A 27,999-nucleotide genomic window follows, 5' to 3' on the forward strand; every position below is an offset into this window, starting at 1 on the left:
TTTTAATGGTCAGACTCTATTACACCCCACAATCTCTTTTCTTTAATTCTTGTCTGTTCTGCCTCACTCCTGAGCTCTACTGACTCCCAACAGAGCACCCAAGAAGAAAATGGCCGAAAGTGGAGTCCCCGTGCTAGGATTTTTCATCATAGCTGTGCTGATGAGCGCTCAGGAATCATGGGCTATCAAAGGTAGGTGCTGAGGGAATAAAATCTGGGACAATAGACTATGAAGCATTGGAGAAATGACCTATGGACATTTGGAAGATAATGTGTGGAGTGAAAGAAAAGTGTGACAGGTATTACGTAGTCTGGACAGAAAGTATAACAAATTGTGGTTTGGTGGAGTTCTTCCCTCAACACAAATTGAATTAAGTCAAATTTGGTTTAGAGGATCAAAACTGAGTTGTGTGTTGATGAATAGCACAGTCCTGCTACAAGCCAAACTGGGGTGGGGGAGGAAGAATATTTTCTGGCAAGTATTAACAAGTTATATCTCTGGGCCTTAATTATTCTTTCTGGAAAATTAGTAAAATTAAAAACTAAAAACCACACATAATTTTTCTAGAATTAAATGACAAAAAAAAAAAAAAGAAAAGTTATCAGCCCTGTTCTTATCTGAATACATGATACAGTAGTTATTTTTTGGAGTGTAAATCCTGTCAGTATATATTGAGCACATACGTTGTGTTGAAGGTTACCAGAAGGAAAAGCCATCAAAAAACAACAATTTACTTCAGGAAAAGGGCAGGGAAGGCATGCTGATATGAGTTGCCCCATGGGACTGTGATAGCCATTCCCTGCCTTCCCATCTCCACAGTACAGTAGATCTTATATCATGTCAACTTAGTAATATTTCCAAGATAGTAGCAAAATAAGTAAGGAAGTGGGGAATCTGATATTACTCTCTTTCATCTCCAGAGCAACATTTGTGCTATTGTAAAGATGTACTGTAGAAAAGTGTTCTTCACCCAGAGTGACCCCCACAGAAGGTGTCAGGTAGACTTGAAATAAGCAAAGTAATAACCCAGCTCCCATACCCATAGTGGCAATTGTAGATTTCTATTGCCCAAAAAGAGCCATACATAGGGATACTTACCTGGAAAGATAGGGGCTCTTCCCTTGGTTTGTAAAGAGGCAGCTAGTATATTTATGTGTGTTTGCATAGATGCAAATGGTAAATAAATTCCAAGGTTTATCAATACACAGTCAAACATTAAAATCTCTCACTTTGGCCAGGCACGGTGGCTCACTCCTGTAATCCCAGCACTTTGGGAGGCCAAGGTGGGTGGATCAGGAGGTCAAGAGATCGATACCATCCTGGCCAACATGGTGAAACCCTGTCTCTACTAAAACACAAAAAATTAGCTGGGTGTGGTGGCGCATGCCTGTAGTCCCAGCTACTCAGGAGGCTGAGGCAGGAGGATCACTTAAACCTGGGAGATGGAGGTTGCAGTGAGCTGAGATCATGCCACTGCACTCCAACCTGGTGACAGAGCAAGACTCAAACAAACCAAACCAAACCAAAACAAAATATCTCACCTTATCTTTGAAGACTAAGGAGAGAAAAAATCTCCCACTGATCGCCACACTCCACAGAGGCAGCATACTTTCCAAGTGTAGCTTTCTTTTTTCATGTTCATTATTCCCTTGGTGTTGGTTATTCTCAGTGTCAATCATAATAGAACATGTTCCATAATAACAGTCTCAATTTAAGGAGCATTAAGATAAAAGGTGGAATTGCCAAGGTCAATCCAGACGTGACCCTTCTCATAGAGGTAACCACCATGTGGGTTTGGATGCAGGGAAGCAGGGGCTCTACGACACTACAAGGTCTCAGTCTTAATTTTTGGAGTACTTCAGTCTCCAGTTATATTTTCCATAGATTTGGCCCTTAAATAAAAAGAAGCTTCTGACTCTAAAATGTAAACAGTACTTGTTACAGGCTTGTTGATATATTAAAAAAATTACCTTATCTAATTTAATCTTAAACACAAACCCCTGACAGGATCAAAACCACAGCAGGGCTACATAATAGGAAAATTACACATAAATAGGTAGAATAATCTGCTCAGGATAACTAGGTAAGTTGCTGAATAAGAATTCAAGATTTTATTTGACCCCAGAGTTTAAAACCCAACCTTTCAAACAGCATTTCTCTTTTCTTAGAGTACAATGTTCTGAGAAAGAGATGCTCTGGAATTCTGGCCTAAGTGTATTTAACGCCTGGATAAAGAGGGTGGAGAACATTTCTTTTTAGGGGCTACTGCTGGATTTCTAAAAAGGAAATAATTTCTCAGCTAGTGGCATGAAGCCAGACAACAGCTTCACAAGACTCTGGGTTCTTTAGCCCTCATCTCCTTCAATCCACCCTCTTTGTAACCAGTCCTTCTTGTTTCTCACCTCCCAGCTTTGTTCAACAGCATGTCCTTCACCCAGAACTTGCCTTGTCACTCATCCCTACTTGCCATCATTCTTTCATTCTTCTTGGCCCAATGTCTCTCCACCACTTCCTGCCTACATGTATGTGGGTTATTCATTTCCCTCTCCTGATTTTCCCCACCCAACTCTCTCCCTTTCTTGCCTTTCAGAAGAACACGTGATCATCCAGGCTGAGTTCTATCTGAACCCTGACCAATCAGGAGAGTTTATGTTTGACTTTGATGGTGATGAGATTTTCCACGTGGATATGGCAAAGAAGGAGACGGTCTGGCGGCTTGAAGAATTTGGACGATTTGCCAGCTTTGAGGCTCAAGGTGCATTGGCCAACATAGCTGTGGACAAAGCCAATCTGGAAATCATGACAAAGCGCTCCAACAATACTCCAATCACCAATGGTACCTCCCTCTCTGCTGCACTCCTGGACGTGGGAATCCATAGTTTGAAAGTAGATGCCCCAGCTCTTTGTGTTAGATTATTGTAACTGATTTTCCCTCTAAGGGGCCTAACTTTGCCATCAACAAGCCCCAAATTCTCATAGCCAGAGGTCTGAGAACTTTATGGGTTTGTTCCTGTCTTGATGTGCTCAAGTCTTGTCTCTGTCATCCATGGTCTCTACGAAGTCATTGCCCTGAGTTCATGCTGGGGGAGCCAGAAGGGAAGTCCTTGTATATCTTATACCTCAATATTGGCTCAATTTCTTGGGGAGGAGGGGCAGTCAGAGATTATCTGAGGATGTGACATAGATTTCTCAGGGCACAATTTCAACTACTTTTTCAGCTTTAGGGTTTTTAGACAGGTTTATAACACAATTCAGCATGGGAGGGAGAGGGGTGAGCCTAAGCAGTGATGGCTGATTTCTGTCATGTCTGTCATGTGTCCCCCAGTACCTCCAGAGGTAACTGTGCTCACAAACAGCCCTGTGGAACTGGGAGAGCCCAACGTCCTCATCTGTTTCATCGACAAGTTCTCTCCACCAGTGGTCAAAGTTACATGGCTTCAAAATGGAAAACCTGTCACCACAGGAGTTTCAGAGACAGTCTTCCTGCCCAGGGAAGACCACCTTTTCCGCAAGTTCCACTATCTCCCCTTCCTGCCCTCAACTGAAGACATTTATGACTGCAAGGTGGAGCACTGGGGCTTGGATGCGCCTCTTCTCAAGCACTGGGGTATGGACCATCACTCAATCTCCTTTATTTCAAGGTTTCCTCCTATGATGCTTGTGTGAAACTCGGTGTTCTAACTGTTTCATAATACCTGCTACAATTAATATAACTGTCTTCTCCTACTACCCAGCTTCCTCCTCTTTTTAATCTGTAATTCTCTCAACACATCATTCTGTCTTCCTCTTCTTTAATCTATGAATAACTTTTCTCTTTATTAAGTACCCTACATTTGATTCTGAGTGTTACTTCTTCCCACACTCATTACCATGTACTCTGCCTTATTTCCCCCCAGAGTTTGATGCACAAAGCCCTCTCCCAGAGACTACAGAGAACGTGGTGTGTGCCCTGGGCCTGATTGTGGGTCTGGTGGGCATCATCGTTGGGACTGTCTTCATCATCAAGGGTGTGCGCAAAAGCAATGCTGCAGAACGCAGGGGGCCTCTGTGAGACATATGCAGGTGGGTTAGGTGTGGCCAGGGGAAGACATATATGGAGGTATTTGAGGGAGGAAAATAGGGTGGGGAAAGGAAATGTAATGCATTTAAGAGACAAGGTAGGAACAGATGTGGCTATTGATTTCTCTTTGCTAGAACGAATCAGACACTGGTATCATCTGGTATCCCAAAGCTTCAGGATCTGTCATCCCTTTCCATAGATGGGCACTTCAGTCATGGCTCCGGTCTTAGAAATCATCTCCAGAACCTAAAACCATTGTTTTACGTTAGAATACTGAGTCTAGGGATCTAGAAAAATAAGCCTCAAGATTTAGGCACATCCTAGCTTGTATTTCATGGGACAGGTCATCAGTTCAGAAGCATTTCCAGATCCTGGCTCCTTTGGGTTTAGGGTAGATCCATTGTATGAAATGGGAATCTCTTAGAGGCCAATGCCTGCTTTTGCTCCTTTAGTCTCAAATGTAGTATCAGAAACTCTAAAAAATGGTAAAGCGTGGTTGCTTATTATGTTCAGATGGAGAGTAGGGTATACAGTTAATTCATGTTGGAAAGGTTAGATGAACATTAAAAGACTTTTGCAAAGTCAAAGGATTAAGAGAGAAGAGGAAGGAATCTGAAGCAAAGAGCTCAGAACTCATCTTAAACTCCTTAGTAACTATGTGTGTCTTGCTATAGGTGACGGTGTTTCTTAGAGAGAAGATCACTGAAGAAACTTCTGCTTTAATGACTTTACAAAGCTGGCAATATTTCAGTCCTTGACCTCAGTGAAGGCAGTCATCTTCAGCATTTTCCAGCCCTATAGCCACCCCAAGTGTGGCTATGCCTCCTCGATTGCTCCATACTCTAACATCTAGCTGGCTTCCCTCTCTATTGCCTTTTCCTGTATCTATTTTCCTCTATTTCCCACATTTTATTATCACCATGCAATGCCTCTGGAATAAAACATACTGGAGACTCTCTCTGCTATGGAACTTTCTGAACATCCCATCGGGGCATCTCTTGTGTACTTATTGTTTAAGATTTCCTCAAACTGTGATTTTTTTCTGAACACAATAAAATATTTTGATGATCTTGGGTAGAATTTTTGGTGTTTAAGCCAGTTCTTTGGGTGGCGGTGGGGGGTGGGGAGTTGATGCTGGGGAATATATGTGATCCTTTCCTGGTAAAATATCTGAATGTTGAACTTATAAATTCTGGAATTCATCAGACATATTCATCAGTTCATTTGGGCTTAGTCTCATTTTGTGCATCTGCAGGCAACCCTCTTGTTGTGGTCTAGTCCTTATCAGGAAAACCTGAAGTGGGGTTGGTTTGTTGGGAGAGCTCTACTGAGCAATGACCTAACTGTACCTTCAGTAGAGTGAATCTGAAACTCCAAGGTATGGACTCAGAATGCGTGGGATGGAGGGAAGCAGATGGGGTTAGAGTGGGGAGAAGGAAGAGAGGAGGATCCACAAACATTACAGGATTTTACACATCAATATTGTTCATTCCAGACTTAATGAGCAAAGAGATTGTACAATGAAGATTAGCCTTACCCATTTTGTTAGACATAGTCTCAGATGCCTGTTTTATTACTGGGAGAGTAGTCTGAGTGATTCTTGAAACCGTCTTATATTTGAAGACGTGTCTTTGAGTGGAAAAGCTGAGTGAAATTTGGGGTTGGGGAGAAAAATATGACATTAAGATGAGAGGAAAGAATATTTGAAACACAATGAACTATTGCTCATTTGTCTATAAAGCTATGACTTGATACTTATTTCTAAAGTGGTTTCCAGAACCTGCCATAAACCATAAAGATAAACTATTTATGACAGTGTGGTAGACGGCAAATAAACGCTGTTGAAATGAGCTAGGCCTGGGTTTCATCTTGGCTGTATCATTTACTAGCTGTGTTTTCACTGGTATCTTTTAACTTAGCCTCACATTACTCATGAAAATACTGGTGTTAATTTTTACTACATTAATTAATATCAGAATTAAAATGAAAACGCAAGTAAAGTAATTAGATACATGCTTAGTGATAATAAAATATTGCAAAAAATTATACGTTCTGTTGTTTTTCTCAAAATGTCTACAGCCTGGTGATAAAAATCTAAGATAAACTAAACAAAACAAAGATAAACCAAAGCATCATGACCTTCTAAGATTTACTAATAAATAAGAAGTTTGTCGGCTGGGCCCAGTGGCTCACGCCTGTAATCCCAGCACTTTGGGAGGCTGAGGCAGGTGGATCACGAGGTCAGGAGATCAAGACCATCCTGGCCTACATGGTGAAACCCCATCTCTACTAAAAATACAAAAATTAGCCGGGTGTGGTGACAGGCACTTGTAATCCCAGCTACTCAGGAGGTTGGGGCAGGAGAATCTCCTGAATTCGGGAGGCAGAGGTTGCAGTAAGCTGAGATCGCACCACTGCGCTCCTACCCGGCAACAGACTGAGACTCCGTCTCAAAAAAAAAAAAAAGAAAAAAAAAAGGTTATTTCTCTACTGTTGGTTCAGAGAATGAAAGCAGAATCCTGAGACTATTGAAGGTAGAATAGGTACAAGTGTCTTTCTCCCATGACTACAAACTTTATTATAAAATAAATAGCTTAACACAGAGAATACACTAAAACTTAGACAAGCATGGATTAAGAAAGCAAAAAGTAAACCCATATACTACCATGTAAGAAAGCCATTTTTGACCAGGCATGGTGTAATCACGCCTGTAATCCCAGCACTTTGGGAGGCCAAGGTGGGAGGATCACGAGATCAGGAGATGGAGACCATCCTGGCTAACACGGTGAAACTCCGTCTCTACTAAAAATACAAAAAATTAGCCAGGCATGGTGGCGGGCACCTGTAGTCCCAGCTACTTGAGAGGCTGAGGCAGGAGCATGGCGTGAACCTGGGAGGCAGAGCTTTCAGTGAGCCGAGATCTCACCACTGCACTCCAGCCTGGGTGACAGAGCAAGACTCTGTCTCAAAAAAAAAAAAAAAAAAAGAAAGAAAACAATTTTAATAGACTTTTATTTTTAGAGCTGTTTTAAATTAACAGAAAAATTGCAGAAAGTATATACAGAGCTCCCCCATCCCCAGTTTCTACAATGCTTAACATCCTGTATTAATGTGGTTCACTTGTTACCATTGATGAACCAATACTGATAATTATTATTAACTAAAGTTCATAGTTATACGAGGGTTCACTCTGTATTACACAGTTATATGGGTTCTGACAAATACATAATATCATCTATCCACCATTACAGGATCATACAAAATAGCTTCACTGATCTAAAAATGCCCTAGGCTGCATCTACTCATCCTTCCCTCCTCCCTCTGAACCACTGGCATTCACTGAGCTATTTACTATTATTTTGCCTTTTCTGGAATGTCACATACTTGTAATCATACAGTATAGAGTTTTTTCAGATAAGATTCTTTTGCTTAGCCATATACATACAGATTTCCTGCATATATTATCATAGCTTGATAGCTTATTTTTCTTTAATGTTAAATAATACTCCATTGTATAAATGTACTATGGTTTATTTACCCATTAATCTATTGAAGGACATCTTGGTTGCTTCTAATTTTTGGCAATTATGAATAAAGCTGCTATAAACATCCATGAACAGATGTTTGTGCAGACATAAGTTTTCCATTTTGCATAAATACATAGAAGTGTAATTGCTGGATCATATGGTAAGAGTATGTTTAGCTTTGTAAGAAACGACTAGAATATCTTCCAAAATGGCTGTATCATTTTGCATTCCTACAAGCAATGAACAAGAGTCCCTGTGTTCTACATCCTTGCCAGCATTTGGTATTCTGGGGTTTGGGATTTCAGCAAGAAAGCCATTTTAGTATTTTTTTATTTAAAAATAATTGTAGATTATGGGAAATTGCAAAGACAGTACAGAGACATTCTGCATGCGCCTTCACCCAGTTTCTCCAAATGTTTATATTTTAAGTAACTATAGCACAGTAGGAAAACCAAGAAAATACTTTAATACAATGTGTGTATAGTTTTATGCATATGTATTATCACATTTGTAGATTCATGTCACCACCACCACAATCAAGCACAGAGCTATTTGTCGTGCTTCCCTTTCTAGCCAAATTTCCCCCACACAATCACTTTAACAACTTAAAACCACTAATTAGTTCTCTATTAATCTCCAGAATACTGTCATTTTGAAAATACTAGTCAAATGGAATCATGCAGTATGTGACGGGTGTGTTTCACTTGGCATAATACCCTTGAGATCCATCCAAGCTGCTGCATATATCGACAATCTGGTTTTTTAATTGCTAAGCAGTATTCCATGGTCTAAATGCAGCACAGTTTGCTTAACTATTTGCCTATTGAAGGACATTTTTGCTGTTTCTAGTCTGGGACCACTACAAATAAAGCTGTTTTGAACATGTGTGTAAGATTTTTCTATAAGCATGAGTTCATGAGTTTTCATTTCTCTGGTATAAATGTCTGGGATATAATTCATGGGTCATACGGAAATATACGTTTAGGTTTTCAAGAAACTGCCAAACTTAGCCAACTATGATGACTTATACCTGTAATCCCAGCACTTTGGGAGGCCAAGGAGGAAGGACAAATTGAGGCCAGGAATTTGAGACCAGCTTGACAACACAGCAAGACCCCAGTGTCTACTTTTTTTCTTTTCTTTTCTTTTCTTTTCTTTTTCTTTCTTTTTTTTTTTTTTTTTTTTGAGACAGAGTCTTGCTCTGTTGCCAGGCTGAAGTGCAGTGGCGTGATCTTGGCTCACTGCAACCTCCGCCTCCCAGGTTCAAGCAATTCTCCTGCCTCAACCTCCCAAGTAGCTGGGACTACAGGTGCCTGCCACCTCGCCCAGCTCATTTTTGTAGTTTTAGTAGAGACAGGGTTTCACCATGTTGGCCAGGATGGTCTTGATCTCATGACCTTGTGATCCACTTGCCTCGGCCTCCCAAAGTGCTGAGATTACAGGCATGAGCCACTGTGCCCAGCCAAATGTTTTGTTTTGGTTTTTGTTTTTTATCAGGTGGATGTGGTGGCATGCCCCTATAGTCACAGCTACTTGGGAGGCTAAGGTGAGAGGATTGTTTGAGCCCAGGAATTCGAGGCTGCAGTGAGCCACTGCATTTCAGTCTGTCTGAGAGAGCAAGATCCTGTCTCCAAAAGGAAGGAGGGGAGGGAGGGAGGGAGGAAGAAGAAAAAAGAAGGAAGGGAGGGAGGAAGGAAGGAAGGGAGGGTGGAAAAAAGAAAGGAAAGAAGAAAGGAAGGAAAAAAGAAGGAAGGGAGGGAGGAAGGAAGAAAGGAAATATGGAAGGAAGGAAGGAAGGAGAAACAGAAAGAAAAGGAAGGAAGAAGGGAAGGAGGAAGGGAAGGGAGGAAGGCAGGGAGGGAGAAAGGAAGAAAGGAAAGAAGGAAGGAAGGAAGGAGAAAGAAAAGGAAGAAAGAGAAAAAAGAAGAAATAAGAAAGAAAGAGAAAGAAAGAAATAGAAAGAAAGGAAAGAAGGAAAGAAGAAAGAAAGAAAAAGAAAGAAGGGAAGGAAGGAAAGAAAGGAAGGAAGGGAGAAAGAGAAAGAAAGAAAAAAGAAAGAAAGAAAGAAAGAAAGAAAGAAAGAAAGAAAGAAAGAAAGAAAGAAAGAAAGAAAGAAAGAAAAACTGATAACTATTTTCTTATTGCTTTATGGGAGTATGGGAACTTTCATCATATTGATTTTTCCTTTTTTTTTTTTTTTTTTTGAGACAGAGTCTGGCCCTGTCACCCAGACTGGAGTACAATGGCACGATTTCGGCTCACTGCAACCTCTGCCTCCTGGGTTCAGGCGATTCTCCTGCCTGAGTCTCCCTAGTAGCTGGGATTATAGGCGCACACCACCATGCCTGGATAATTTTTTTGTATTTTTACTAGAGATGGGGTTTCACCATGTTGGCCAGGTTGGTCTCAAATTCCTGACCTCAGGTGATTCGCCTGCCTCAGCCTCCCGAAGTGCTGGAATTACAGGCATGAGCCACCGTGCCCAGCTGATATTGATTCTTCCTTTTCCATGAACATGATTTTTTTTTTTTTTACCATTTATTTGTGTCATCCCTGATTTCTTTGAGCAATGGTTTGTAGTTTTCCTTATGGAGATCTTTCTCCTCCCTGGTTAGCTCTATTCCTAGGTATTTTGTGTGTGGGCGGCAATCGTGAATGGGATTATGTTCCTGATTTGGCTCTCAGCTTGACTGTTGTTGGTGTATAGGAATGTTAGTAATTTTTCCACATTAATTTTGTATGCCAAGACTTTGCTGAAGTTGTTCATTAGCTTAAAGAGCTTTTGGGCTGGGACTGTGGGGTTTTCTTGATATAGGATCATGCCATCTGCAAATATGCATAGTTCAACTTCCTCTCTTCCTGTTTGGATGTCCTTTAATTATTTTTCTTGCGTGATTGCCCTGGCCAAGACTTCCAATACTATGTTAGATAGGAGAAGTGAGAGAGGGTATTCTTGTCTTGAGCTGGTTTTCAAGGGGAATGCTTCCAGCTTTTTCCCATTTAGTACCATATTAGCTGTGGGGTTGTCACAGAAGGCTCTTACTATTTTAAATTATGTTCACTTAATACTCAGTTTATTAAGAGTTTTTAACATGAAGGGATATTGAGTTTTATCAAAAGCCATTCTTGTATCTATTGAGCTAATCATGTCGCTTCTGTCTTTAGTACTGTTTATGTAATGATTCAAATTTATTGATTTGCGTGTGTTGAACTAACCTTGCATCACTGGGATAAAGCATACTTGATCATTGTAGATTAACTTTTTAATGTACTGCTAGATTTGGTTTGCCAGTATTTTGTGGAGGATTTTTGCATAAATATTCATCAATAATATTTGCCTGAAGTTTTCTTTTTTGTGTGTGTCTCCGCCAGGTTATGATATCAGGAGGATGCTGGCCTCATAGAATAAGTTAGAGAGGTGTCCCTTTTCCTCAATTTTTTGGAATAATTATAACAGGAATGGTACCAGCTCTTCTTTGTACATCAGGCAGAATTCAACTGTGAATTATTCCATTCCTAGGTTTTTTTTGGTTGGTAGTCTACTTATTACTGATTTAATTTCTGAGCTTATTATTAGTCTATTCAGGGATTCAGTTTCTTCCTGGTTCAGTCTTGGGGGGGTGTATATGTCAAGAAATTTACCAATTTCTTCTAGGTTTCCTAGTTTATGTGCACAGAGGTATTGTTAATGTTCTCTGATGGTTATTTGTGTTTCTGTGGGATCAGTGATAATATCTCCATTGTCATTTCTGCGTGTGATTATTTGAATCTTCGGTCTTCTTTTTTAGTCTAGCTAGAGGTCTATTTTTTTAATTAATTTTTTTCAAGAAACCAATTCCTGGATTCATTGGTCTTTTGAGTGTTTTTTTTTTTCTGTCTCAATCTCCTTTAGTTCAGCTCTGATTTTGGTTATTTCTTGCCTTCTGCTAGCCTTGAGATTGGTTTGTACCTGGTTGACTAGTTCTTTTAGTTGTGATGTTAGATTGTTAAATTAAGGTCTTTCTAACTTTTTCATGTAGGCACTTGATGCTATAAATTTCCCTCTTAACACCGCTTTAGCTGTGTCCCAGAGATTCTGGTATGTTGTATCATTGTTCTCATCAGTTTTAAAGAACTTCCCAATTTCTTTCTTAATTCCATTATTTATGCAAAAGTCATTCAGGAGCAGGCTGTTCAGCTTCCATGTAATTGTATGGTTTTGAATGAATTTCTTCATCTTAATTTCTAATTTGATTGCACTGTTGTCTGAAAGATTGTTTGTTATGATTTCAATTCTTGTGCATTTGCTGAGGAGTATTTTACTTCCGAGTATGTGATCAATTTTAGAATATGTGCCGTGTGGTGATGAGAAGAATGTATATTCTGTTGTTTTGGTGTGGATAATTCTATAGATGTCTATCAGGTCCATTTGATTTAGTGCTGAGTTCAAGTCTTGAATATCTTTGTTAATTTTTTGTCTCGATGATCTGTCTAATATTATCAGTGGGTTGTTAATATCTCCTAGTATTATTGCGTGGGAGTCTAAGTCTCTTTGAAGGTTCCTAAGAACTTACTTTATGAATCTAGGTGTTCCTGTGTTGGGTGCTGATATAGTTTGGCTGTGTTCCCATCCAAATCTCACCTTAAATTGTAGCTCCCACAATTCTCACATGCCACAGGAGGCACCCTGTGGGAGGTAATTGAATCATGGGGGTGGGTCTTTCCCATGGTATTCTCGTGATAGTGAATAAGTCTCATGAAATCTGATAGTTTTATAAAGGGGAGTTTCCCTGCACAAGTTCTCTTGTCTTGTCTGCCACCATGTGAGATGTGCCTTTCACCTTCCATCATGATTGTGAGGCCTCCCTAGCCATGTGGAACTGTCAGTCCATTAAATCACTTTCTTTTGTAAATTGCCCAGTCTCAGATATATCTTTGTCAGCAGCATGATAACAGACTAATACAGTAAATTGGTACCAGTAGAGTGGAGTGCTGTTGAAAAGATACCTGAAAATGTGGAAGTGACTTTGGAACTGGGTAACAGGCAGAGGTTGGAACAGTTTGGAGGGCTCAGAAGAAGACAGGAAAATGTGGGAAAGTCTGGAACTCCCTCAAGACTTGTTGAATGCCTTTGCCCAAAATGCTGACTGTGATGTGGACAATAAAGTCCAGGCTAAGGTTGTCTCAGATGGAAATGAGAAACTTGTTTGGAACTGGAGCAAAGGTGACTCATTATGTTTTAGCAAAGAGACTGGTGGCATTTTGCCCCTGTACTAGAGATTTGTGGAACTTTGAACTTGAGAGAGATGATTTAGGGTATCTGGCAGAAGATATTTCTAAGAAGTAAAGCATTCAAGAGGTTACTTGGGTACTGTTAAAGCCATTCAGTTTTATAAGGGAAGCAGAGCATGCGTGTTTGGAAAATTTGCAGCCTGACAATGCGATAGAAAAGAAAATCCAATTTTCTGAGGATAAATTCAAGCTGGCTGCAGAAATTTACATGGGTAATGAGGAGTTGAATGTTAATCATCGAGACAATGGGGAAAATGTCTCCAAGGCATGTCAGAGGTCTTGATGGCAGCCCTGCCCATCACAGGTCTAGAGGCCTAGGAGGAAAAAAATGGTTTCTTGGGCTGGGCCCAGTGTCCCCATGCTGTATGCAGTCTTTGAACTTGGTGCCCTGTGTCTCAACCACTCCAGCTGTGACTAAAAGGGGCCAACATAGAGCTCAGGCCATGGCTTCAGAGGATGCAAGCCCCAAGCCTTGGCAGCTTCCATGTGGTGTTGAGCCTGCAGGTACACAGAAGTCAAGAATTGAGGTTTGGGAACCCCCACCTAGATTTCAGAAGATGTATGGAAATGCCTGGATGTCCAGGCAGAAGTTTGCTGCCTGGGAAGGGCACTCATGGAGAACCTCTGCTAGGGCAGTGCAGAAGGGAAATGTGGAGCGGGCACCCTCACACAGAGTTCCCACTGGGGCAGTGCCTAGTGGAGTTTTTGAGAAGAGGAACACCATCCTCCAGACTCCAGAATGATGGATCCACTGACAGCTTACATCGTGCACTGGAAAAGCTGCAAACACTGCATGCCAGCCCATGAAAGCAGCCAGGAGGAAGGCTATATCCTGCAAAGCCACAGAGGTGGAGCTGCCCAAGACCAGGGAAACTCACCTCTTGCTTCAGTGTGACCTGGATGTGATATATGGAGTCAAAGGAGATCTTTTTTTGGAGTTTAAGATTTGAGTGCTCTGCTGGATTTCAGAGTTGCATGGGGCCTTCAAGCCCCTTCATTTTGGCCAATTTCTCCCATTTGGAATGGGTGTATTTATCCAATGCCTGTACCCTCATTGTGTCTAAGAAGTAACTAACTTGCTTTTGATTTTACAGGCTATAGGCAGAAGGGACTTGACTTTGAGTTAATGTTGAAATAAGACTTTGGGGGACTCTCGGGAAGGCATGATTGGTTTTGAAATGTGAGGACATGAGATTTGGGAGGGGCCAGGGGTGGAACGAAATGGTTTGGCTGTGTCCCCACCCAAATCTCATTTTGAATTGTAGCTCCTATAGTGCCCATGTGTTGTGGGAGGGACCTAGTGGGAGGTAATTGAATCATGGGGTAGGTCTTTCCCGTGCTATTCTTGTGATAGTGAATAAGTCTCATGAGATTTGATGGTTTTATGGAGGGGAGTTTCCCTGCACAAATCCTCTTCTCTTGTCTGCTGCCATGTGAGATGTGCTTTTCACCTTCTACCACCATGATTGTAAGGCCTTCCCAGCCACACGGAACTGCAAGTCCATTAAACCTCTTTCTCTTATAAACTGCCCAGTCTCAGGTATGTTTTTATCAGCAGCATGATAATGGACTAATACAGGTGAATGTATAGTTAGGATAGTTAAATCTTCTTGATGAATTGAACACTTGACCATTACATAATGCCCCCCCCCCTTTTTTTTTGAAATGGAGTCTTATTTTGACACCCAGTCTGGAGTGCAGTGGTGCAATCTTGGCTCACTGCAACCTCCACCTCCTGAGTTCAAGTGATTCTCTTGTCTCAGTCTCCTGAGTAGCTGGGATTACAGGTACACACCACAACACCCAGTTCATTTTTGTATTTTTGGTGGAGATGGAGTTTTACCGTGTTCACCGGGCTGGTCTTGAACTCCTGACCTCAAGTGATCCACGCACGTCAACATTCTTTGTCTTTTTTATATTTGTTGGTTTGAAGTCTTTTTTTTGGTCTGAAAGTAGGATTGCAACCCTTGTCTTTTTTTCTGTTTTCCATTTGCTTGACCGATTTTTATCCATCCCTTTATTTACAGTCTATGGGTGTTACATCATGTGAGATGGGTCTTTTGAAGACAGCATACAAATGGATCTTATATTTTTATCCAGCTTGCCACTCTGTGCCTTTTAATTGGGGACATTTAATCCATTTACATTCAAGGTTAGTATTGATATGAGTGAATTTGATCCTGTCATTCTGATGTTAGTTGGTTATTTTGCAGACTTGATTATGTGGTTGCTTTATAGTGTCACTGGTCTGCGTACTTCAGTGAGTTTTGTAGTGGTTGGTAACAGTCTTTCCTTTGCATAATCAGTGCTTCCTTCAGAAGCTCTAGTAATGGAGGTCTGGTAGTAATAAATTCCCTTGGCATTTACGCGTCTGAAAAGGATCTTATTTCTCCTCTGCTTAGGAAGTTTAGTTGGCTAAGTATGAAATCCTGAGTTGAAATTTCTTTTTTTTTCTTTTTCCTTTTCTTTTTTTTTTTTTTTTTTGAGATGGAGTCTCACTCTGTCAACCAGACTGGAGTGCAGTGGTACCATCTCAACTCACTGCAACCTCCACCTCCCAGGTTCAAGAGATTCTCCTGCCTCAGTCTCCTGAATAGCTGGGACTACAGGCATGCACCACCACACCCAGCTAATTTTTGTATTTTTAATAGAGACGGGGTTTCACCACATTGGCCAGGGTGGTCTTGATCTTTTGACCTCGTGATCTGCCCGCTTCAGCCTCCCTAAGTGCTGGGATTACAGGCTTGAGCCACCACACCCAGCCTGGAATTTCTTTTATTTAAAGATGCTGAATTTTGGCCCCCAATCTCTTCTGGCTTATAGTGTTTCTGCTGAAAGGTCCACTGTTAGTCTGATGGGCCTCCCTTTGTGGGTGACCTGACCTTTCTCTCTAGCTGTCTTTAACATTTTTTTCTTTCATTTCAACTTTGAAGAATCTGATGACTATTTGTCTTGGGGATGATCTTGTAAAGTATCTTACTGGGGTTCTCAGTATTTCCTGAATTTGAATGTTGGCCTCTCTAGCTAGGTTGGGAAACTTCTCATGGATGATATCCTGAAATATATTTCCCACATTAGTTCCATTCTTCCCATCTCTTTGAGGGACACCAATGAGTAGTAGATTCTGTCTCTACATAATCCCATATTTCTCGAAGGTTAGGCTTATTTCTTTTCATTTTTTTTTCTCTATTCTTGTCTGATCATCTTATTTCAGAAAGCCAGTCTTCAACCTCTGAGGTTCTTTCCTCAGCTTGGTCTACTCTGCTATTAATACTTGTTATTGCATTATGAAAATCTTATAGTGTGCTTTTCAGCTCGATCAGGTCAGTTATGTACTTTTCTATACTGGCTATTTTGTCTGTCAGTCAAATCTTGGCTAAGGCCTGCTGCAACCACTCCCTGGCTACTGCCTATATTCACTCAAGGCCCTGGGCTGTACAATCAGCAGCTAGCAAAGCCAGCCAGTCCTCTGTCCTTTGTTCAAGATAGCAAAGTCTCCCATATGGCAGGGGTGTCCGGAAGTACAATCTGGGATTCAGGCACTACAGTCAAAAACCTTAGATCTCTACCTGGTATTCTATCATATCGGCAATTCAGGACTGTTCTTCCTATCTCTTCAGTGCCTCTTTCAGGGACACAAAGTTAAAACCAGGTGCTATGAGTGCTCATCTGACTTTTGGTTCTTACGAAAGTTTTTTGGTTTTTTTTGTTTTTGTTTTTTTCCTGTGTAGCTAGTTGTTAACTTGATGTCCTTGCAGCGGACACAACCAGTGGAACTTTCTATTCTACCACTTTTCTCCTAATTTTGCTCCTTTTCTTCCCATGTGTCAAGACCACTCCACAAAGGTTGGATCCTGGCTTGTCTGAACCCATGTGATCCCATGTTTCTTCCAACGTGTGAGGGAGGGAGTAGGAAAAGTTTAATTGCTCCTTATAAAGAGACACAAAAAGAAATAGTTTGTTTCTTACTTTTGGAAGTTGTTGTGTGAGAATACAAAACCTAAAGCTGCTGCAGGTGTTCTCCTACCATCTCAGGAAAGCTGACTTGCTGTAAAGAGATGAGCTATGAAGTTCCAGGATCGCTGGTGATGCTACTGGCCTGCTTCATTGAGCAACCCTGGAGATGCCCTGCCTTAGATCCATCTGCTATGTGAGATAATGAGTTAAAGAAAAAGCTAATTAGATTGGATTTTCTGTTACCAGTAGTAGAAAGCATTTTCATGGAAATGTTCATTCCATGCATTTTAATTCCGCCTCATAATTTCACACCACAAGTTTCCCATAAAGTGAGATAAATCTTATCTTCATCTCAGGGAATAAAGCAAGAGTAAAGTTGCAACTGTGGGATCAAACAGAACAGACATGACTAGCAGCTTATTCAATTTCTATAGGATAAGCTGCTTTGCACAAGTAACATGTATTTAAGAATAAAATATGCATAAAATAAACTTTGAATTTGGTAGATATTAAAATAATAGCTGTCTCTGACACATGATAAATTGTGTTCAAATGATTTATATTTTGAAATAAGCTTCTGAATTATCTACTTTTTGCTTTTCAGACAGAATACAATAACAGATCCTTCCATCTTCTTAACCAGTTCACTTGTCTTCTGGGAAATCTATACAACTCCCTTATAATAGTATATTGCCGAACTCCATGCAATTAGAACTATGCACTGATTTAAAATTATAGATACACAATGTTTTAGGGTAAAGATGTTTGATTTTGAATTTAGAGAGAAATTATGTTAAACCTGGATATCAAATTGGGGAGAATTGACTTTCTTTTTGAGAGAGTTTTGCTCTGTCTCCCAGGCTGGAGTGCAATGGCACGATCTCAGCTCACTGCAACCTCTGCCTCCCAGGTTCAAGCAATTCTTCTACCTCAGCCTCCTGAGTAGCTGGGATTGCCTGCCTCGGCCTCCCAAAGTGCTGGGATTACAGGCATGAGCCACTGTGCCTGGCCACATTTTTTTTTTAATATTGACAAGTCAAAATTACATAGTGTATTTGTGGTGTACAGCATAATGTTTTGATGTATGCCTACAATGTAGAATGACTAAATCAAGCTATTTAATAGATCTGTGAATCCACAGTTATCATTTATAAGAGAAAACCATTATTGTATTGGGATATAATCTTGCATTTTTCTTTTTATTCTATTTCTTGTCCTTGTAGTTATTGAAGCAGATAATTTTTCACTCCATGTTTATTCCAGAAAAATTTAATAACATTACATACAAGGTAATTTCAGATTTATGGGAGGCAGTAAGGCTGGGTACCAAGGGGACCAGGAAAGAATGAAGATGGAGTATTGCCATCAATACCGGGACTTCCAAGCCAAGGGCAGGGCTGAGAAAGCCACCAGGGAGGACATTTTCTGCAAGGTCATTGAAGCAGGAGCAGACCCGGTCCTGAGAAAGCTTTCCTTTCGTGGAAGAACAGGAGGCCAGGCAGGCAATCTTCTCATGCTTCCGAGCTAGATTTAAAGGTTCTTTCTGAGTATCATCTTCAGTTCAGGGGGCTGCAGAATACAAAAGACAGTGTTGTTTTCAACACTCTTCTACCAAAAAGCTTCTTCTCCCTTCTTTTAGGACCTCATAAGAGAGCAAGAAGAAGAAACAAAAATACTTCTAAGTTTCCCTGAGCCACTGTTACTTTAGAGCACAGACCTTTTACTAAGCGGAGAGAAGAAGCTCTAGTATAAACTACATGAGTAGAACTTTGGATCCAAAGAGTTTCTCATTATTTTTGTCTCATGTCTTGTCATCTCCACCATCTTTCTAGGGAAGCCAAACCTGTCTCTAAAAGAGGATTAAAGGTCATTACCTGTTGGCTGAAGTCCAGAGTGTCCTGGAAAAAGAGGGAAAGATATATACTTAAAAGATATGGAAGGAAGTCTTTCCCCAAAACCAATGTTCCAAGCTCCAGATCTTCCTCCTGAAATCTCTCTAACACCACAACCCACACCGGCCAGGGCAGAGAAGAGAGCAGAAACTGAGACGGTGTGACCCATGAAGCTTTCATCTCACACACACACACGCACCCATACACACACATACACACACACACACACACACAGAGTATAATTGCATTAGCTTTAGTGTCTCTTCCCTCATTTGCTCCAGAATTTCAAACCAAGATCCCCACGCTCGTTAACCTTTCTCTTATCTCTGCAGGACACAAGCCCTCACGCTGTGACACAGTAACCATGGACTATTGATTTCTAGAGTTCCAAGAAATTTGAGGTCAACTGGGAAAGGAAAGGCTTAATACCAGGCCACTGACACACCGGGAACTAATCTCAGGAAAGCCATATTTCTTCCTCCAGAAAAGTCTATGGAGAGAACCAGCTCCCAAAGGCTCCTCACCTTTCTGATTCCTGAAGTAGATGAACAGCCCGGCCCCAGGGAAGAGCAGGCCCAGCACAAAACCCCCGACTCCACTCAGCATCTTGCTCTGTGCAGGTTCAGACTGAGGTTTTGAGAGAAGAAGCCAGATTTAGTGATTTTTAACCCTAATCTAACTTATCTAATCGAAACTCGGAGATTCAGAGTTTTGACAATGGGAGAAGAAAGTTACCCTGGAGGAATCAAAATACCTGGAATAACTGGAAAAAAGATTTAAAAATCCCATTGAATAGCTAAAATGTTCAGGAATTGAACTCATTCTTGAGTTCAAATATCACAGCCCAACATAAGGCACAGCTTCAACATCTGATCTAGAAAATCCCTGGGACTCAGTGAAGTTGAGTAGCTTGTTTTAGTGTATTTACTAAATGTTTCATTTCTGGAGCCAGACTGTCTAGCTCAAATCCAGGCTCTGCCTCTTACTGATTGGTCCTGAAAGAGATTTTCAATTCTTCCATACCTCAACTTTCTCACCTATAATGGAAGTTAATAATACTAATTTTCAAACTGGGGTTCTGTGAGGATTAATGTACCTAAAATACATAAATAAGAGGCAGAGCTGAGACTGGACTCTCCTCATGTCAGGAAGGCCCTATGTTGCTCCTCTTCTCAGATGGTAACAAACAACTCAGAGCAACAGTGCCAGAAGCACAATCCCAGCCCCAGAGGCAAAGTCTGGTGCCCAGGGCTAAGGCATGACCAGGACCTGTGACTTGAGGAGGTTCAAAACAGGAACAGCCTCTTTTCTATCTTCTAGGCATGGCTGCTTCTCCAGGGGGTACAGGTATTCCTAGAAACTCTCCTAGGACTATCCCCAGTGACCTGTGTTGAAGATAGAAGAACATGGAGCAATTGAAAATATGATATGAGAGAGGAGAAACCTGATGGTCAAGGATAATCAAAGTCCCCTTCCTGGTGGGTAAGAAATTTATGAGGTCTAGAAGCTTCTCACTCCATTGCACTGTGAGAGGGCTGGTCACGCTTGGGTGCTCCACTTGGCAGGTGTAAACCTCTCCACTCTGAAGAACTGTTTCCAGCATCACCAGGGTCTGGAAGGTCTAGTCTCCATTCTGGATCAGGCTTGTGGAGACCACCACAGCCTTCTCTTTCTGGCCATTCCAGAACCACCTGACTTTAATGCTGTCTAGATAGAAACCACTCACAGAGCAGACCAGGAGGTTGCGGTGCTGCAGGGGCTGGGTCTCTACAGGATACACAGTCAACTCAGCATGGACTAAGAAAAAACACAAAGAATATGTAAGGGAGACAGAGCAAGTCTTCTTGGTTGCCTTTCTCTCTGCCTCTCTCCAAACCCAGGCTCAGGTCTCAGCCAGGCCTCCATCAAAGCAGGCCATGTGGTCTCACAGTGTCGAGAGCGTGGAATTTAATCTTTACAGGGCAGACCCATTAGATTTGAGTGATGAAGAAAATTGTGTTTGCTTTTTTCATAGTTTGAAACAGTTATTCATTATCAAAGTGTTTAGAAATCCTTGAAAGCATATAGTGTGTTTACTAAATGTTTCATTTCTGGAGCCAGGCTGTCTAGCTCAAATCCAGGCTCTGCTGCTTACTGATTGGTCCTGAAAGAGATTTTCAATTCCTCCATGCCTCAGCTTTCTCACCTATCATGAAAGTTAATAATACTAATTTCTTTATTGGGGTTATGTGAGGATTCATGTAAAGACAACGACTGAATGTAGCCCTCAAGTTTTGTTAGCTATTTTTTATCCTGTTTACCCTGAGAGAATAATAGGATTCAGAGTGGTATGGATGGACTGGGGGACAACTGTAGGGTAGATGGGGAGATGGAGTATGAAATTTTAACTGTGCTGGCTCCATGCACTCACACCTTAGAACACCACAGAAATGGTTCTGCCACTGGGAAGGAGGAACAGACAGAAGGGATTCTCTACTTCTATGGATTGAGTCCCTAGAAAAATATGAGTCCTAAAGGAGAGAGAAAGGAGTAAGAAAAGTTCTCATATTTACATTCAGTCAATCTATCTCCTCTGTAAAACAAGAGTAACAATGTTAGAACTATAATTTTCTCACTGCCTCTCTGTCTAGACTGATATTTGAGGCCAGGGAAGGGACAGTGTGTTTAATGCCTGTGACAATTCCTGACACTAGCATCCCCTCAGTAAGTACAATTATTTTAAAAGAAAAAAGAAGAAACCTGAGACAACTTTTTAAATTCTTTTTTGAGACGGAGTTTTGCATTTGTCGCCCAGGCTGGAGCGTGGTGGCGCGATCTCGGCTCACTGCAACCTCTGCCTCCTGAATTCAAGCGATTATCCTGCCTCAACCTCCCGAGTAGCTGGGACTACAGACTCCCACCATCACGCCTGGTTAATTTTTATATTTTTAGTAGAGACGGAGTTTCACCATGTTGGCCCGGCTGGTCTTGAACTCCTGAGCTCAGGTGATCTGCCCACCTCTGCCTCCCAAAGTGTTGGGATTACAGGCTTGAGCCACCGTGCCCGGCCCTGAGACAACATTTTTATAATACTACAAAATGATAGATGTAAGATGGGTTGTAAATCATTACCAAAAATTTTGCAATATATTTCATTAAATAAAAATGTTCAAGTTCTTAACATGGAGAATAATTTTGAAAATAAAAATATAAACTACAATCTGGAGAAAATGCTGAATCAGGCCGGGTGCAGTGGCTCATGCCTGTAATCCCAGCACTTTGGGAGGCTGAGGCAGGCGGATCACAAGGTCAGGAGATTGAGACCATCCTGGCGAACACGGTGAAACCGCGTCTCTACTAAAAATGCAAAAAATTAGCCGGGCGAAGTGGCGGGTGCCTGTAGTCCCAGCTACTCAGGAGGCTGAGGCAGGAGAATGGCGTGAACCCAGGAGGCGGAGCTTGCAGTGAGCCGAGATCGCGCCACTGCACTCCAGCCTGGGCGACACAGTGAGACTCCGTCTCAAAAAAAAAAAGCTGAATCAAATACCACAAAAGTGTTAATAATCTTACTGTACAGATAACCCATAAAATCCCTGAAAAAAAAAATACTAGGATCCCAGAGGTAACAGAAAAGAGATACTTATCTTTCCTTTAAATATACAATAAATAATTCTTGGAACAATAATAGAAATCAAATAACTAAAAATTAAAAAGAGATGTAACTTTTCAACTATTTGGCCATATTGTAAAAAAGATTAATCAAGGCAAATGTGAGGTAAATTGTATCACAACTGTATAAAGGAATAATATGTAACTACTTAAATACTATTAGCTTTAAAATAAAAATTGTAGTAGCCATGGTGGCACAGGACTGTAATTCCAGTGCTTTGGGGGGTTGAAGGGGGAGGATTACTTGGGGCCAGGAGTTCAAGGCTGCAATGAGCTATGATTGCACCACTGCACTCCAGCCTGGATGACAGAGCAGGACTCTGTCTCTAAAAATGTATGCACAGGTTACATATGTGTGTGTATATACACACAGGCACAGCATATGTATGTATATTATATATACTATATACATAGCAACATATATGTATACTGTACACATAGTAACATATATAGTAACATGTTACTATGTACATATACTTTGTGTTCATACATAGGTTCTGTTAACAGTATAACAAAAGTTGAATTCAAAAGCTAGTTTCACAATAATTTCAACTATGGAAATATATGTATATGCTAAAAAACAAAAATGTAGCAAGAACTTTAGACCTAAAAGAAGCCTCAGAAAGGTCAGAGGTGCTACAGAAGTCCCTTCACTTCCCCTAGAAATCAGTCTAATAGTACTATAAACACCTTTGCACACAAACTAGAAAATCTAGAAGAAATCGATAAATTCCTGGACACATACGCCTCTTAAGACTGAATCAGGAAGAAACTGAATTTCTAAACAGACCAATAATGAGTTCTGAAATTGAGTCAGTAACAAAAAGCTACCAACCAAAAAAAGCCCGGGACCAGATGGATTCACAGCTGAATTCTACCAGATGTATAAAGAAGAGCTGGTAATATTCCTATTAAAATTATTCCAAAAAAATTGAGGAGAAGGGATGACTCCCCAACTCATTCTATGAGGCCAGCATCATCCTGATACCAAAACCTGTCAAAGACACAACAAAAAAAGAAAACTTCAGGTCAATATTCTTGATGAACACAGATGCAAACATCCTTAACAAAATGCTAACAAACCAAATACAGCAGCACATCAAAAGCTAATGTACCACGATGAAGTAGACTTTATTCCTGGGATGCAAGGTTAGTTCAACATATACAAATCAACAAATGTGATTCATAACATAAAGCAGAATGAAAGACAAAAAACACATGATCATGCAGAAAAGTCTTTTGATAAAATTCAACAGCACTTCATGTTAAAAATGCTAAGTTCACGCCTGTAATCCCAGCACTTTGGGAGGCTGAGGCGGGTGGATCACAAGGTCAGGAGATTGATACCATCCTGGTCAACATGGTGAAACCTCATCTCTACTAAAAATGAAAACTTAGCCAGGCGCGGTGGCACGAGCCTGTATGCGCAGCTACTCAGGAGGCTGATGCAGGAGAATCACTTGAACCCGGGAGGCGGAGGTTGCAGTGAGCCGAGATCACACCACTGCATTCCAGCCTGATGACAGAGAGAGACTCCATCTCCAAAAAAAAACCTAAACAAAACTCAGTAAACTAGGCACTGGAGGAACATACTTCAAATAATAAAAGCCATCAATGACAAATCCACTGCCAAAAACATAGTGAATGGGCAAAAGCTGGGAGCATTGCTCTTGAAAACCAGCACAAGACAAGGATGTCCTCTCTCACCACTGCTTTTTTTTTTGGAGACGGAGTCTCGTTCTGTCACCAGGCTGGAGTGTAGTGGCGCAATCTCAGCTCACTGCAACCTCTGCCTCCCAGGTTCAAGTGATTCTCTTGCCTCAGCCTCCGAAGTAGCTGGGACTACAGGCACGTGCCACTATGCCTTGCTAATTTTTTTTTTTAATTTTTAGTAGAGACTGGATTTCATCACGTTAGTAAGGATGGTCTTGATAGCCTCACCTTGTGATCTGCCCGCCTCAGCCTCCTAAAGTGCTGGGATTACAGGCATAAGCCACTGTGTCTGGCCCTCTCTCACCACTCTTATTCAAGATAGTATTGGAAGTCCTGACCACAGCAATCAGGCCAGAGAAAGAAATAAAGGGCATTCAAAGAGGAAGAGCGGAAGTCAAACTTTCCCTGTGTGCAGATGATATGATCCTGTGTCCAGAAAACCCCAAATCTCCAAATTTTGGCCCAAAAGTTCCTTTAGCTGATAAACAACTTCAGCAAAGTTTCAGAATTAAAAAAAAAAAAAAGAATCAACATATAAAAATCAGCAGCTTTCCTATACACAAAGAATACCCAAACCAAGACCCATATCAGGAACATAATCCCCTCACAATTTCCACACACACACATATTACCTAAGAATACAGCTAACTACAGAGGTGAAAGACCACTACAAGGAGAACTACAAAACACTGCTCAGAGAAATCAGAGATGACACAAACAAATGGAAAAAATTATCATGCTTATGGATAGGAAGAATCAGTATCATTAAAATGGCCATACTGCTCAAAGTAATTTATAGATTCAATGCTATTCCCATTAAACTACCACTGACAGTCTTTACAGAACTAGAACAAACTACTTTAAAATTCATATGGAAGCCAAACAGAGCCTGAATAGCTAAGGCAATCCTAAGCAAAAGAATAAAGTAGGAGGTACTATGTTACTTAACTTCAAACTATACTACAAGGCCACAATAACCAAAACAGCATGGTACTGGTACAAAAGCAGACACATAGACAAATGGAACAGAATAGAGAGTCCAGAAATAATGCTGCACACCTACAACCATCTGATCTTTGACAAAGATGACAAAAACAAGCAACGAGGAAAGGACTCCTCATTCAATAAATAGTGCTGTAGTGACTGACTAGCCATATGCAGAAGACTGAAGCTGGACCCCTACCTTACACCATATACAAAAATCAACTTAAAACGAATTAATGACTTAAATGTAAAACCTAAAATCATAAAAACCTTGGAAAGTAACCTAGAATATACCATTCTGAACATAGGACTTGGCAAAGATTTCATGGCAAAGACACAAAAAGCAACCACAACAAAAACAAAAATTGACAAATGGGACCTAATTTAAGAGCTTCTGTGCAGTAAAAGAAACCATCAACAGAATAAACAGACAACCTAGAGAATGGAGAAAATGTCAAGTCCTAATTTAGGAACAGGAGTCAGGCTGGTGGGACCAGAAGAAAGCAAAGAGATAAAGCAAATAAGCTATAAGTCTGTCTTTCTTCATGGTCCAGGACACACAGCCCTCCTGTACTCAATTATCATCAGACATCTGTAAGCTAGCTCACTGCAACCTTGGCATTATTGCTACTGCACGTAGCACTCTGCAGCCCAAGAACCATCCTATAAAATCTCCTGCAAGCTTCTCTTCTGCTGGCCTGCCTGTTGCCTCCTTGCAATGTATTTTTCTACTTTCTCTAGTAAATCTGCTTTTTTCTACCTACAACTGTCTTGGTAAATTCTTTTACTCTGGCACCACTGGCCTCGATAGTTATTGCTTACCTGCGTCAGAAAATATTTGCAGACTACACATCTGACAAAGGTCTAATATCCAGAATCTATAAGCAACTTAAACAAATTTACAAGAAAAAACAAACAAACAACCTCATTAAAATATGGGCATGAACAGACATGAGCAGACACTTTTCAAAAGAAGACATACATGCAGCCAACAAACACAGGAAAAAATTCTCAACAGCACTAATTATTAGAGATATGCAAATCAAAATCAAAATGAGATGACATCTCACACCAGTGTGAATGGCTATTACTAAAAAGTCAAAAAATAACAGATGCCGGTGAGGTTGCAGAGGAAAGAGAATGCTTATACACTGCTAGTAGGAATGTAAATTAGCTCAACCATTGTGGAAAGCAATGTGGTGCAAAGAACTAAAAGAGAATTACCATTTGACTCAGCAATCCCATTACTGTATATATACCTAAAGGAATATAAACCATTCTACCAGAAAGACACATGCACACATATGTTCACTGTAGCACTGTTCACAATAGCAAAGACACTGAATCAACCTAGATGCCCATCAGCAGTCGACTGGTTAAAGGAAATGTGGTACAAATACACCATGGAATAGTATGGAGCCGCAAAAAGAATGAGATCACGTCCTTTGCAGGAACGTGGATGGAGCTGGAGGCCATTATCTTACGCAAACTAACATAGGGACAACAGACCAAATACCACATGCTCTCACTTTATAAGTGGGAGCTAAACATTGAGAACACGTGGATACAAAGAAGGGAACAGTAGACACGGGGACCTACTTGAGGGTGAAGGATGGGAGGAGGGAGAGGATCAGGAAAAATACCTGGGAGGTACTATGCTTATTACCCTGGTGAGACCTTACCTGTACATCGAACCCACCTGACATGCAGTTTACCTATAGAACAAACCTGCACACGTATCCCTAAAACTAAAATAAACACTTAAAATTAAAAAGAAAGAAATTAGTCTAATACTTTTTCTCAGTAAAATGCTTATGCAGACAAGTATCACACACTTTTATTTCAGAGATTTCGGGATCATAAAGGGTGTGTACCAAGGACAGTTTGTGACTAGCCTCCTTACATTATCATCACATTATCATTTCTCATCTCTCCTCCCCTAAACTTTCATGCAAACAGCAGACTAGGTAAATTTCCCTTTCCGGGCGATCAAAATCTCCCTCTCCAGGCCCCTGCATCACCACTCCCACCCTCCGCTCATCTCTGCACAGCGGGCTGGAAGGACAAGCTGAAGCTCCCTCCTGCGTCCCCTCCAAAAACAGACACACAGACAAATCCCCACTCTACACTCACCTACCTGAGCCTTCCTAATTCCTTCTTGCTCATAATCCTATACTCTCCCACAGGGTGCTTACTGCGCGCGCACACACACACGCTCGCCCTCTCTCTCTCTCTCTCTCTCTCTCTCTCTCTCTCTCTCTCTCTCTCTCTCTCCTTCCTCTCTCTCCGTTCTCAGGAACCCTGCTCCCTCTTCCCCACGTGCCTTGCTCACCGCGCCTCTGCGGTGAGCGAAACCCCACAGTTGTGTCTGCAGTAGGTGTCCAACAGACCCCGCAAGTAGCCCAGGAGGTTCTTCTGGCTGATTCCATTCCTGGACTCTCCTCCGCTCCAGCTCTGCCACCGCCCGGAACTTTCCCACGTCGCTGTGGAAGCGCGCATACTCCTCCGGGTATGGGTGAGTCTCTGCACAAACCGCATCCGCTCCGTCCCGTTGGAGAAGTAGCACTCATGTTTAATCTGCTCCAAGAAATGTGCTGCGGGGACAGAAGAACCGATTACATGGGCGGCATCCTGGGAAAAGAGTGACGGCTATGCCCACAATCAGGGACGCCCTCGGCAGGGCGCGGGGCGATGGAACACCTTGACTGGCCCCCACCAGCCAACCCCGACCACCAGCATCCCAGGGGTTCATCTCCCATCTGCCTGAGGCGGAGGGAGGCTGCGAGGGCCGTGGAATACCATTTGGGATTCGTTCCCCATTGCCGAGTTGAGCTGGACGCCTCTTTGCAAGGCTCTGGACCAGGATCATCTGCCTCATCACTGCCACTTGCACTTCCTCCTTCTGGGAGCCTCCACCCAAAAGACACTTCCTGCTCCCTCTTATCAT

At 41.4% G+C, this 27,999-nt stretch overlaps 1 protein-coding gene and 1 pseudogene across 3 annotated transcripts; one reads left to right on the top strand and one right to left on the bottom strand.

Annotated features, from left to right (window-relative positions):
* On the top strand, positions 1 to 5,136 carry LOC112622959 (mamu class II histocompatibility antigen, DR alpha chain). Of its 3 annotated transcripts, none has more exons than XM_025383043.1 (5): positions 1 to 191; positions 2,591 to 2,836; positions 3,326 to 3,607; positions 3,897 to 4,062; positions 4,735 to 5,136. In XM_025383043.1, the coding sequence occupies exons 1-4, from the start codon at positions 110 to 112 to the stop codon at positions 4,049 to 4,051; spliced, it is 765 nt and encodes a 254-aa protein (XP_025238828.1). In that variant the 5' UTR covers positions 1 to 109; the 3' UTR covers positions 4,052 to 4,062; positions 4,735 to 5,136. The 3 variants fall into 3 exon arrangements, with proteins under 3 accessions (XP_025238828.1, XP_025238829.1, XP_025238830.1); XM_025383044.1 differs by having other exon boundaries at positions 29 to 191; positions 3,897 to 4,066; XM_025383045.1 differs by having other exon boundaries at positions 46 to 191; positions 2,594 to 2,836.
* On the bottom strand, positions 4,244 to 27,999 carry LOC112622565 (annotated as a pseudogene).

This window comes from Theropithecus gelada, chromosome 4 (assembly GCF_003255815.1).
Source record: "Theropithecus gelada isolate Dixy chromosome 4, Tgel_1.0, whole genome shotgun sequence".
Taxonomy (NCBI): domain Eukaryota; kingdom Metazoa; phylum Chordata; class Mammalia; order Primates; family Cercopithecidae; genus Theropithecus; species Theropithecus gelada.

Coding starts and splice junctions, on each gene's coding strand:
- LOC112622959 (XM_025383043.1), top strand. CDS start 110: ATGGCCGAAAGTGGAGTCCCCGTGCTAGGATTTTTCATCATAGCTGTG. Junction 192..2,590: donor GGAATCATGGGCTATCAAAG/GTAGGTGCTGAG, acceptor CTTGCCTTTCAG/AAGAACACGTGATCATCCAG. Junction 3,608..3,896: donor GCCTCTTCTCAAGCACTGGG/GTATGGACCATC, acceptor ATTTCCCCCCAG/AGTTTGATGCACAAAGCCCT.